At 39.8% G+C, this 13,640-nt stretch overlaps 1 protein-coding gene across 13 annotated transcripts in view; it reads left to right on the forward strand.

Moving 5' to 3' along the window:
• MCF2L (MCF.2 cell line derived transforming sequence like) overlaps window positions 1-13,640 on the forward strand; it is a 202,446-nt gene that overhangs the window by 176,281 nt on the left and 12,525 nt on the right. For all 13 annotated transcript variants that reach the window (XR_010987205.1, XM_068136898.1, XM_068136928.1 and 10 more), the window contains 8 exons: window positions 573-649; window positions 1,689-1,755; window positions 6,651-6,766; window positions 7,730-7,799; window positions 8,973-9,065; window positions 9,290-9,382; window positions 11,249-11,374; window positions 13,048-13,269. Coding sequence is in view for 12 of the 13 variants with exons in the window: in XM_068136898.1 (XP_067992999.1) it covers window positions 573-649; window positions 1,689-1,755; window positions 6,651-6,766; window positions 7,730-7,799; window positions 8,973-9,065; window positions 9,290-9,382; window positions 11,249-11,374; window positions 13,048-13,269 (864 nt within the window). In the remaining variant the exon portion in view is untranslated. The remainder of the gene's footprint in view (window positions 1-572; window positions 650-1,688; window positions 1,756-6,650; window positions 6,767-7,729; window positions 7,800-8,972; window positions 9,066-9,289; window positions 9,383-11,248; window positions 11,375-13,047; window positions 13,270-13,640) is intronic.

The following is a 13,640-nucleotide window of genomic DNA, read 5'->3' on the forward strand; positions in this document are numbered from 1 at the left end:
TTCAGCAAGAGATAATGCAAGGGGGAAGGCAGGGCCACATGGCCAGTAGTGACAACAGTTGAAGAAAATGGTTGGTTCAAGGAGGATTGAAAGCAGAACCTCTCATTTTTCTCAGCAAGCTATAATTAGGTCAGCTGTTACAGGAGAAGTTGTAAGAGTGAAATTCTGTGTCAAGTTAGAAAGGTACCAGAAAGTTAGCACAGTACCTTATTTTTAGCTTGGAGAACAGACTAAGGCCAGTGTGGCCTCCAAGATTTTGCTGATGCTCTGATGTCGTCTTCCTGGAAAGGGGCCTCAAACCACGGTCTTTTCTAAGCTGACCTTTCATGGAATACTCCCTGTGTCTAAATGTTCTGGTGTGTTTCAAGACCTCCAGGTTAAGTGGAATTTTTTATTTTATTGTTTTTTTCAGTACTCTTGCAAATTGCCTTATTTTGTTATGGAGTAGAGTGTTTCCTATGAACAGCATGCAAGTAGAGCTGAGTGCAGAGCTCTCTATTTTGAAGTGTTTTTTCTCCCCATCTGTGAAGCTGTGATGGTTTTGTTGTTGTTTGTTCCCTTCACTTCTTTAGAGTGAAATGACAGAACTCCATCAAAGCAGAGGAGGATCTACAATGGATGATGAAGAAAACCTAGCTGTGTTACGGCAGTAAGTATATTTTGATAAAAAAATGTTTTTTCTCTGATTTGGTTCCAGCAAAGTTTGAGTTTGGCCAAGGACTTGGTAAGACAAGTATGCTTCTCTGAATTAAGCCTCAGTGCTATTTTCTGTGCATGGGGAAAGTATTCCAACCTGTGTCCAGCATTGTTTTTAGTTCGTGGTACCAGACTCTAGCTTTCCTTCAGCAAGGTGGTGCTATGGCAGGATAACTACCTATTTCAGGGATGACAGTTTCAACTAATAAGCCTTCTGTAGATCTGTCAGAGGTTTTGGTCCCCATGCTCCAGAAGACTTTGTCATTTTATATATCTCTCTTTATATTTGTTCCTGTATTTATAAAGGCTCAGAAAAATCCATTTCTTTTATAAAAGCTAAACTGCATCACCTATATTCAGGAAATAACTTAGTGTACCACCTGCAGTGAGTATAGCAGTTTGCCTTTCTGCCTGCAAACTGGATACTTCTGCTATCTTTTGGCTATTACAGCCATGCATTAAATAGTACCAAATCATAAGGGGAAGGGATTGGGGGTAAACACGCTTGCGTGACCATTAGGCAAATTAAATTTAAAGCAGCATTGTGATATTTAAAGTGTGGCCTAAATATCCCCAATTTGAAATAACTGCTGTAACTAATTCTGTGTTTAGCAATCCTATGCAGCTCTCACTCCAGCTCCTGTAATACTTGTGAACACAAAACAAACAGACCTTTTATGTACAACGCTAAAATGCTTCACTGCTTCAACAGTTCCTAGTGCTGCTCCTCTAGCATTTCAGATGCTCGATTTGACTCTTTTTTCATGTTTAAACACATTTTCAACAATTTTTACATGTTTTTAAAATACCTACTTCTTAATAAGGATATGTAAACTGTTGCCAGAAATATCTATGACAATTCACACTTTACACTAGCTGGATATTGTTCTTTTATTGTCTGGAGTATAGCAGAAACAAAGACAAAGTTAATGTTGCATCATTGGTTTGCATAAGTGAATGGGCCTGCCTTAATTGCCATTCTTTTTCTACAGACATGTGATTAATGAACTTATTGAGACTGAAAGAGCATACGTGGAAGAACTTCTCTGTGTTCTTGAGGTAAAGATTAAATTTCACTGCAGCTGTTAGTGAATCTCTCTCTTCATAGATACTCTTTATGCTTTCCTTTTAACTGTGATGTCTCTGTTCTGTCAAGCAGGATGATCTCTACATCTGTCCTCTCTGATCATATTTTCAGAAGCAGAAATGTGCAATTTTTTCCCCCAGAAATAGTCACACATCTAAGATTTTTTTTTTCTATTAGAAAACACAAATAGAAAATGAGATGTGCCTAATTTTATGCGGAACATAGTGAGATTTGTAATGATCATTAATTCCTGCAAAAGTTCATTCCAGAGTCTTGGTTCAGCTCCAGGAAGTCTGTGTCACACTGGAATGTGAATCCACATTGAGATAATCTTGTGTGGGAGGAGAAAACTTGTTTCTTGCTTCCCTCTTTGCATATCTTTAAGTGATCTTTCAAATGTCTTGGATACAACTATGTCAACAGTGCATCATAATAGTAATAACTCAAAATGATAAGGGAAACAAAGGTGTTCCTTTTCCTCTACACTTGCAGTACAACTGAGTTGCTGCAATATTCTGTGTTGTACCTCAAGTTTAAGTCTGCAGATACAGATGTGTCATCTCATTGAGGGACCTGGGGGTGCTGGTTGATGGTAAGATGAGCCTGCAGTGTGCCCAGGTGGCCAGGAGGGCCAATGGCATCCTGGCCTGCATTAAGAACAGTGTGGCCATCAGGAGCAGGGAGGTCATTCTGCCCCTGTACACTGCACTGGTTAGGGCACACCTCGAGTACTGTGTCCAGTTCTGGGCCCCTCAGTTTAGGAAGGATGTTGACTTGCTGGAACGAGTTCAGAGAAGGGCAACGAAGTTAGTGAGGGGCTTGGAACACAAGCCCTATGAGGAGAGACTGAGGGAGCTGGGGCTGCTTAGCCTGGAGAGGAGGAGACTCAGGGGTGACCTCATTACTCTCTACAACTACCTGAAGGGGGGTTGTAAACAGGCAGAGGTTGGTCTCTTCTCCCAGGCAGCCAGCACCAGAGCAAGAGGACACAGTCTCAGGCTGTGCCGGGGGAAGTTCAGGCTGGAGGTCAGGAGGAAGTTTTACACAGAGAGAGTGATTGCCCATTGGAATGGACTGCCCGGGGAGGTGGTGGAGTCGCCGTCACTGGAGGTGTTCAGGAGGAGACTTGACAGGGTGCTTGGTTACATGGGTTAGTTGATTAGGTGGTGTTGGGTGATAGGTTGGACGCGATGATCTTGAAGGTCTCTTCCAACCTGGTTTATTCTATTCTATTCTATTCTATTTTAGTCCAACTCGACACTGGATCATGAAGTTTTGCATAACTGAGGTTGAATTATTTTAATCAGGATGAACTGGAATTGAACCAAGTGTGTAATGTTTCAGTCCCTGCCAACATTAAGCTCTTAGATAGGAGTTTCAGTACCTACCATTAAGAGTACTTTGTGAGGGTTTTGAGCTCTGATTTTGCATCTTGCTTTTGCCTAGTTCATGTTCATTATCTCTACCATTTGTGTCCTGGGTCCAGCTCAAGTGTAGTGGTAGTAGGATGGTGTGTGGTGATAAGGTAAGGTAGGTCTGGAGTGGACCTTAAGGATCACTTTATTCTCAGCTTTTTTTGGCAAAATTATCTGTACTAGTTCTGTTCATAAAATCAAGACTTATATAGTTGGAGGATTCTTTGGTCCTTCAGCTGCTGGTACTGGAGGATTGTTGCAGAACCTTTCTGTTTCTCTGGTATTACTCTTGCTTTACATGGAGTATAGCACAACTCTTGTCTTGCTAGGCCAGGCTGTCTTGATTTTTCTGTCAATGTGATAGACTCTTTAGTACTCCAGCCATGCCAGGCACACTTCTCTGTGCCTCCTTCCTGTTCGAGATGTACCGCCTAACCTGGGTGATGGGGAGTGCCAACAGTAATTCTGGATCAGATCCATGCTGAGATACAGGTCAATGGAAATTTGGCAGCTTCTGAGTCATTCTAGTTATTAATCTTTAGTTCTCGGTGTTCTCCCAATCCCCTTGCTTCTCCCATTCTATTAATCTTCCATTTTTTCCTGTGAAATAACCTGATACTCCTTTGTATGGACAGTGTCTCCTGTTATGTCATATTTAGTTACCATAGATTTACTTTCTGCCAAGGATTCCAATGAAAAAAAGAAACAAGGTGGCTCCCAAGATCGATTACTGGGAAACCGCTCTAGCAGCTTTTATCTGAGCTTGTTAGTTTTCATTTCATTACAGGATGACAGGATGTTAGGGGTTGGAAAGGATGTCTGGAGATAGAGTCCAACTCCCCTGCCAGATCAGGACCATAGAATCTAGTGCAGGTCACACAGGAATGCATCCAGGTGGGTCTTGAAAGTCTCCAGAGAAGGAGATTCCACAACCTCTCTGCGGAGCCTGTTCCAGTGGTCTGTACAGTAAAGTTCTTCCTCACATTGAGGTGGAACTTCCTGTGCTGTAGTTTATATCCATTACTCCTTGTCCTATCACAGGGTGCAACGGAGAAGAGGCTGTCCCTTCCTTCTTGACATCCAGCCCTCATATATCTATATACATTTATTAGATCACCTCTTAGTCTTCTCTTCTCCAGACTAAAATGCTCTAGGTCTCTCAGCCTCTCCTCAGAGGGCACGTGCTCCAGTCTCTTATCATCCTTGTAGCCCTCCATTGGACTCTCTTGAGTAGATCCTGCCCCTCTTGAACTGGGTAGCCCAAACCTGGACACAATATTCCAGGTGAGGTCTCACTAGCGCAGAGTAGAGGGGGAGGAGAACCTCCCTCGATCTGCTGGACACGCTCCCCATAATGCACCCCAGGATGCCATTGGCCCTCTTGGCCACAAGGGCATATTGCTGACCCATGGATAATTTGTTATCCACCAGGACTCCCAGGTCCTTCTGCATAGGGCTGCTCTCCAGCAGATCACCTCCTAACCTGTACTGGCACAGTTTATTATTCCTTCCCAGATGCAGGACTCTGCACTTAGCTGTGTTGAATTTCATTAGGTTCCTCTTTGCCCAGCTCTCAGTCTGTCCAGGTCTCGCTGAATGGCTTCACAGCCTTCGGGTGTATCAGCCAAGCCTCCTAGTTTGGTATCATCAGCAAACTTGATGAGCAGACTCTCTGTCCCATGGTCCACTCAACTTTAGTCTGTGAAATCCAGTAATTTTTACTGAGGAAAAATATTGGTCTAGTCTATTTTTAGGTTCTGTATTTGACTCTCTTCTTTCCCATTTACTTCCATGCTTCTGAAACAGATTTCAAATGGAAAACTAAGCAAAGCCTTATATATTCTTAAAGTAAGATTAAATTGTCACTGTAGCTGCATGGAATAGGTTTGCCTCTCCTTTCCTAAAACACAAGTAATGCAGAGGTAGTAAAACATGACAGGTTTTTTTTTATACAAAATTTCTAAAATAAATACTATATTAGCCTGAAGTGGGGGAAAAAAAATGTCAAAAGCTTTTTGCAATGTATAGATTTCATGCTTTTGTTCTTTTGGAATTCCAAAGTACTAGGCTCTGTCAGATTTGTACCTCAGCTGCCAGTTCCAGCTGTGCTGCTATGCTCAGCATCATCAGCATCATCTTTACGTCAACTGGAAATTAATCATTCTCTTCATGCATCTCTTCACTGCATCTAACCTGCCTGCTACTTGCAATTCTTCTTTCCCTGTTAATTTTTCTCTAACTCCATTTTATGTTAATATTTGTAAATATATTTTTTTAAGGCTATGCTGTTTTTTTCTCTCCAGACATTGCATTTGTCCATTTGGGGGAGATATATGGGAGAGGAACTAATGGTTTGCTACTTATGAGCTTCAGCACCTTTACCTATACCATTGTATTTTCTTTTTGTGGTGTTTGAGGAAAAAATGCCCAGATAGTTAAAGGAATGTTTATGATTTAAAAAAAAATAAATGTAATCACTGTCCTATCCAAATGCTTGAATTCTTCAGGCTAGTTGGTTTTAGCAGCCACTTTTGCTTATCTTTTAATTTAATTTGTCAGTGTGTTATAATTCGGTACAGTTTATTATACTCAAGGTCACTAGTGCAGTGACCGCCTTGTCCCTGTCAATTCCGTTTTCAACAACAATGAATATCTAATCCACCTCTAAAGTAGGTCACATCATCTTCCATCAGTGCCCATACCCTAAGAAATCTGTTTGCAATACTAGAGCATTGTTGCAGTTTTTTTCCTGTTTGACTGGTTGAGGATGTTTTGTTTGGTTTTTGGGGAAGGCTTGTGGTGGATTTGGTTTTCGGCATTTGAGGAAATTGCTTAATCACAGATTAGTGACCTCAAGACCAGAGGACAATAATCCTGGGCTAAAGCCACCTGTGTACTCTCTCTTTCTTATGTATGCCAGATACATAGACAAGACACTCTGCTTTGCATGACAAATGGAAGATGTCAGAATCTAAACTTAAAGTTTTTGGTACCGAAGCTAGTGTTTTAAAGATAGAAAATATTCTGTCTGCAGCTTAATGGTTTCTGTCAGCTGCAGAAATAAACTACAGTCAACTTGTTCTGTCACACTTAACACCTAAAACTAGCATGAAGGCTTTCACGTGGACTGGCATTGTGACTTTAAACTTAGGTGTGCAAAGTCTAACAGAAAAAGTATAAATTATCATTTGTAAGCAGTATGGGAATACATAGCCTTTGCTTGGTGAAAATGATTGCGAGCTTTGTGTCATAGTAACTAAAATTTGTCTTTCTATAGGCTATAGATGTGTCTTACTGGACTGATGGAAAAACAGAATTAGCACAATTTTTTCATGACTAATACTGAACTCTGCTGTCTGTCAACCTGTAGCCAGACTGACATGTCACAGAGAGGCAGGTACTGCAAGTGAGGGGAGATAATCAGTGCAGTGTGCCTCTCTTCTGTGTTGCAGGGTTATGCTGCAGAGATGGACAACCCCCTAATGGCTCATCTCATTTCACCAGAACTCCAAAATAAGAAGGATATCTTGTTTGGGAATATGGAAGAAATTTATCATTTTCACAACAGGTGAGGGTTTGCATTCATATATAAAAATAGCATTTGGATGGGATCGTTTACTCTTTACTTTAGTCTGATTTAAATTGCCAGAAGATCCTTAGTGAGCCCCATTTTGGGAGACTAACTGGCAAAATTCGTTATGGCATAGAGAAGAAAAAGCAAAATGCCTGTAAAAGATGAGCAAAGCTGTGCTAAGTGTTATTCAGATGTTTGCAGCACACAGGTAAAATTTTGTGTCATAGTCCTCTTCCTGAAGAGAAGTATTGATATTAGGTTACAAGCTAATTAAAGCAAGGTTTGTTTAGGCTTGGATTTCTTTTATTTTATTTGTGTGTGTGTGTGAAATGTGCTATGTAAACTAAATCATTATTCTGACTCACAAATTCTCAACTCTCAATATCTGCTTGAGGCTGGTTAATTTTATACTTGAGTGGCCTCCCTCTGAAGTTTGGATCCTTTTTGCTAGAGAGGTATTTCTTCACAGAATAACATTTAAATTGGTAAAAAAGTATTTTCAAGTGAAGTTAAGCGTACTAAACAGTTGTTTCCTATTCTGGCAAAACTAGTATGGAAACTTTGTCACTGATTTTTTGGGTGGGATTTTTTTGGGGGGAGGTGGGGTTTGGTTTGTATGTTTGCTTTTTGATACTTGGTAGTATTTTGAAGGAAAAAGCCAAACACCTTAAACTTTGCAAATCCTGTGACTAAATATATAAGGCAGGGAAACAATCCCCCTTCTCTGTTAATCTTATATTTTATCTCAGTTGTAGCAACAGTAAGAAAAAAGAAATTGGTTGGAATGTTTGTTTTAATTTTGTATCCCTTTTAAGCTCATCATTTAGAGCAGTTCTGTTTAGTTTTGTGGTATGGAATTAAAACCTGTTTCTAAAGTTCAGAAAACAAATTGCAAGAAAGTGAACAGTTACTACAATTCTTTTAATGTGTGCACTAAGAAAATTTTCTTCCTCATAGAATATTCTTGAGAGAATTAGAAAACTATGTAGAATACCCAGAACTTGTAGGACGGTGCTTTTTGGATCAGGTACGTGTCTTCTTTTGCTGGCATTTCATTCATAAGCCTCTCTAGGACTGTAAAACAGAGTGATTTTCATGCTGTAATTGCCATCACGTCCCCTTTGTTTGTCTTGAGCAGGTAATAATTTGAGAATGTAGATGCTAATGGAGAGTTGAAGTTATTTTCCACTGTGTGGGGTAATTAATTTTGTTAGGGCTACTGCCTGGTTGATAAAGAATTGCTTTATTGAAGTGTCAGTTGGGAAAACACAAGGAGTCATGCACTGCATGGTTTCACATCATTATAAATTATTGGTTTACTTGATTAGATTACTGGGGGTTTTGCAATTGTTATTGGTTTTTGCTTTGTTTTGTTTTTTCCAAAAGAGTACACTTCAAGAGAGTTAAGTCCAAAATATTTTTATTCTGAAAATAGAAAGCTATGACAGATGTAATCCTTTTTAATCAGGTATTTATTAAACAGTGAATCTCACCTGTAGTAGGCTAAATAGGAAGCTGTTTATGGAATTCAGTTTCCTGTTGTTGCTACTTATTGGTGCTCTAACACTCCTGGGAGGAGCTATCCCTAGCCTCTCCTATTTGCTCGCTACATCTGTGAAGTTGCTGGTTCCTAAAACTGAGGGGCAGAGGTACTTCTGTGCCTTCTGATTTCCTACCTAGTCTGTAACATTTCCAACAATCTTACTTCCTTTTCCTTACTACAAGTGCTGAAGTCATGCTATTTAGTTGCTGAAGTGATAAGGAACAACAAAAAAAAAATGGTCTACCTTACTGTAACTCCAAGTGAAAAACACATTCATAAAATGAAATACATAAAGAAAAAGGAACTAAGACATTTAAATAAGTTGCACAGGACTCAGAGTTGGGCATTCATAGAAGTATTTTTCATATTGTAATAAAAATGTACTTGTAAATGTAGTATATCCTTCTTTGTAAGGTGCTTAACATTCAACTGATGCAAAAATTAACAATTTTGATGTTTCAAGTACAAAATTAGTAGCCATTACAAAATCAATGATTTTTTAATACTTATTTTTGCTCTGGATGTCACAACAAATTGCATTTGTTATTGTTGGTTGTTTTTTTTTCATAGCCTTATTAATTATTAAAAAAATCCTTGTGAACTTTGTCTGTTAAAGCTATAGGAATTTATTAACTTTCTTTGTGACCCAAATTTCAGATGGAAGATTTCCAGATTTATGAAAAATACTGTCAAAATAAACCTCGATCTGAAAGTTTGTGGAGGCAGTTTTCAGATTCTGTATTCTTTCAGGTATGCTTGCTCTAGTCTCTAAAAAGAATTGTGGGTTTGCTTTTGTTGTCATCTTGATTATTTTTTGGTTGGGTTTTTGGGGTGTTTGGGGGGGTTGTGGGTTTTTGTTTGGTTTTTTTTGTTGTTGGTGATGGTGGGGGGGGTTGTTTGGTTTTTTTATCACCTCAAGAACAAATAGCAAAAATATTGATTAGTGTCCTGATTAAATCCAACACTGGCTACAGGAATGCCAAAGGAAACTGGATCACAAGCTCAGTTTGGACTCATACTTGCTGAAACCCGTTCAAAGAATAACCAAATACCAGTTGTTGCTAAAGGTATGTGTTAATAATCTATAATGCTAAGTACATTTTGTTCATTTGTACTTTTTAAATGCTGCTTCTCTCAGCCTGCTAGAGAGAAACCTAAAAGTCAGCAGACTGAAGTATAAATTGGAGCTGAGACAAATCCCAGTCCATCAGCTTTTAGCTCAGTTGTTTTTCAGAGGCACCTTGTGTAACACAGAGACACCTTGTGTAACTGCTTCTAATCTTATGCTTTTGCTGAAGAGAAGGATGAAAAGTTGCTTAGGGGAAGTGGAAGCCAAGAAACCTATGCAACAAAGAAAAGAGTAGCTGAAGTACTTGTTACTTTTCATTTATAGTTGCTTTATCCATATTGCAGGAATTTACCTTACTGGATTCTAAGAAATGCATTCTAGGAAGAGTACTTGACTGAGAGCACTTCATGGTGTTTTTGCAGAGGATGCCATTGTGATTCACTTAAACATGCTGTACTGAGGGTACAAAATAGTTTACATTTTTAAATTAATATACAAAGTTTTGCCATGTTTAAAGTAACAAATATTTCCCACATAGACACTTTTTTTATAATTGTGTTTAACAGTAGTTAAAAAAAAAATGGCTTGGACCAAATTTAGTTTAAAAAGCTTTTAAAGAACTAATTCTAAAAAGCTTGTGTAAAGGAGTATTAGATTTTTCATTTAAAGTATCTCAACTGGCTGCAGTCGGTGAGTAAAGGCTAATTCTCATGCTATGAGCTCTGGGGGGTTCCACATGGACTTGTAGCTATGTTTATCTGGATCTAATTGGAAGATGCAGCTTCACCAAAAATCCCTTTGGAGAATGGATGTGTTTTTCAGATGTGTAGAAAATGCAGTTCTGGGCCCCTCACTATAGGAAGGATATTGAGGTGCCAGAGCGTGTCCAGAGAAGGGCAACAATACTTGTGAAGACCCTGGAGCACATGGCATCTGAGGAGCATCTGAGGGAGCTGGGGTTGTTCAGTCTAGAGAAGAGGAGGCTGAGGGGAGACCTCATTGCTTTCTACAGCTACCTGAAGGGAGGATGGAGTGAGGAGGGGGTCAGTATTCAGTATTCCTAAGGTTGGAAAGGACCTCAAAGATCATCAGCCTCTTCTTGGTGACAAGCAACAGGACTAGAGGAAATGGTTACAAGCTACACCACGGGAGGTTTAGGCTAGATGTTAAGAAATATTTCTTCATTGAAAAAGTTCTCAAACATTGGAATGGTCTGCCCAGGGCAGTGGTGGAGTCACTACTCCTGGAGGTGTGTGGGCCTGCCTCTTAGGGATGTGATTTAGTGTTGACCCTTCAGTGCTGGATTGAAGGTTAGACTAATTGATGCTGGAGGTCTCTTCCAACCTGATCTATTGTGTAATTCTGTGCTTAGTGCAGTAGATTTTGACTCTACTACTAGCATCCCAGATCTTACCACAATTCAAATAGCAAATGAAATTTGCCTATGTTTTTACATTTGTTCACTTCTTAAAAATAAGAAATACAAAATTGTTGTTGTTTTTTCTTGTTTGGTTTTGGTTTGTTTGATTGTTGGGTTTGTTTTTGTGGGTTTTTTTTTTTTGTGGCTGTGTTGGATTTCTTTAAGCAATTGTGGTTAAAAATCTATTTGCAAAATTAGTCTTGTAGAGTTTACAAAATCTCTGGATGAATGAAATAAATTTGCCTAATTAACATCAGAGATAAGAAGTAAGACTTTAGGGTCATCTTGGTTCCAGCCTGTATTTAACCCACTAGATTATATGATATAAAACTTTACAGGATAACTGAACAAAACTTAGCCCCAATTCAGGGCAAAATTTGAATATTCCTAGTTACTGCTGTATCCAGATCTGATTAAGTGTGTTGTCCTTCCCTGCCTATTCAGGAAATGCTGAAGTACAGTAAGAACTGTGAAGGTGCTGAAGATCTTCAGGAGGCATTAACATCTATACTGGGCATTCTCAAAGCAGTTAATGATTCTATGCACCAGATAGCCATTACAGGCTATGATGTGAGTTACAGCATTTTTAGTTCAATTTTGTTTATTTCTCAGATATATGTACAGCATCACCTATACTGTGTAGCAATCTCAAGACTATTGTTTGACAAAAGATGCCTTTAAGCTGAATTGTGTAAAGAAAATAATTTTAAATGGATCTCTCTATGCTCTTCTGCTATGAATAATATTTTGCTCCTTCTACTCAAGTTTTGCTTTATCCTTTGATCCACTTGACACTGAGTTAGAAACTGAAAATTATCATGAAGAGTCTGGTTTAGGCTACTGCCAAATGGGAAGCACTGCTAAGTTTTTGTATATACATGTAAAACTACACCCCAAACTTCCAGTTAGAAACAAAGCAAAACCAAAACCCTGCAAAAAGGCAAAACAAAACAAATAAAATTTAAAAAAAACACACAATGTGAGCAGCTTTGGAGTGGGGGGAACAAAACACACAAACCAACCAAATCGATGCGTTGTGCCTCCCTCTTTCTCTCTTTGTAGCTCTCTGTGCCTCTGATACTGGTACTCCTGGACTGTAGAATCCTGCCTGAACAGTGCTGGGGTGTCTCAGTCCAGAGAGGGAAAGAGACTCAAGTTCTTCTAGAATATTCCCGTGATGTGAAATTAGAGGCACAAACGAGGCCAAAATATCAACAGCTAGACTATTTATTACATAAATAAAGTGGAAATAAGAAGGGGAGAGGGAGAAAATGGAGGGAGAAAAGAGAGAGAGAAGAGGAAAGGAATTATATTACCACACCCCTCACCCCCCCCAAGACAGTTTGAGTCTGTGGAGGAAAGGTGCTGCAGGAGATGTTGGGTTTGTAGAGAAACGGTGCTGAGGCTTTGGCTGGAGAAGAGATGTGGTCCTCTGGGCAGCCTCTTCAGCTCCATGAGTTGCAGCAGGCGGATCTTAGAATGTGGAGAGAGGGTTCAGTCTGCTTCTTCCAGGCTCCACGGCCTCTTTTCTCTGGAGCAGCATTGTCCCGGGCTTTTCCATCTCTCGTGCTTTCTTTCTCACCGGCATTGTCCTGTGTTTCCCTTCATCTCCGTTGTTCTCCTGTGTTTTTCTTCTGCAAGCCAGTAGTTGCTGAAGTCTTTTATACAGTTTTTAGTCCTTAGGTATGTGTCCAAGTGTTGTCCCTCAAGAATTCAGGGGCCAGGAAATCATCCTTAGGTAAATATCCAGGTATCGTTCCCCAGGAAATCTGAATCCATTGTGTCACCCTTTCCAGGGTACTTGATGGGTGGAGATTATCTTGTCCTGAAAGCATGGTGGCTGGGTCCTTGGGCCATTGTTATAGGCCAGCTGCAGTCCAGTGTTATCATGATGCAATCGCAAGGTGATTTGCATCCAGGATTAGGGTCCTACATGATCTTTGCACCTTCCTTCCAGTGGCTCTGCCCAACACATACCAGCTATTGTCTGGGCAAGCAGCAAGTGATTTTATTTTTGTTGATTCACACCAGGAGAGCCAACTTTTAGTCTCTCACATGGGGAGAGGAAATTATGTATAAAAATCCAACATGTATTTAATTTTTATTGTTTCTGAACCCCACACAAACACTGACGTGAGAGATTGCTTGGAATGACAGAACTCATAAAGACCTGTCCAGAGTCTGCATTTCAGTCTGATGTTATGTCTTTATAAATATAACTGTTTTGTTTTGTTTTGCTCCAGGGAAACCTGAATGAGCTGGGCAAGCTTTTAATGCAGGGATCCTTCAATGTGTGGACTGATCATAAAAAGGGTCACTCAAAGGTGAAAGATCTGGCACGCTTCAAGCCAATGCAGCGACACCTCTTCCTCCATGAGAAAGCAGTGCTGTTCTGTAAAAAGCGAGAAGAAAATGGAGAGGGATATGAGAAAGCACCTTCTTATAGCTACAAACACTCCTTAAACGTAAGACACCAAGCAGTTGAACCAGGTTGAAGTACTGAGGCCTCAGCCTGCAGTAATACAATGTTCTAGTTTTCTGTGAAGCTGTGTTACAGTTTTGCCTTTTCAAGTAGACCTAACTGGTGCTGCAGGTCTGTATTACTTCGTACTGCCATCTGTTAGAGAGATAGTGGAGGGGGATATTACCCTTTGAGAAAATCCAAAACATACTAGTCTAGCTGAATGACTGTTCATTAATCACATAGAAAATGCAGAGCAGGGTAATATAAAATAGATATAAGCTCTGTTGGTCTGAATTTTAAAAGAGACATCTTGTGGATCAGCATCAATTCAATGTGCTTAAACCGTTCTTCCCTCCAAGGTAGCCAAGCTGA

This window comes from Melanerpes formicivorus, unplaced genomic scaffold, assembly GCF_026170545.1.
Source record: "Melanerpes formicivorus ecotype bairdi unplaced genomic scaffold, bMelFor1.0.p_v2 SCAF_1, whole genome shotgun sequence".
In the NCBI taxonomy this organism is placed as follows: Eukaryota; Metazoa; Chordata; class Aves; order Piciformes; family Picidae; genus Melanerpes; species Melanerpes formicivorus.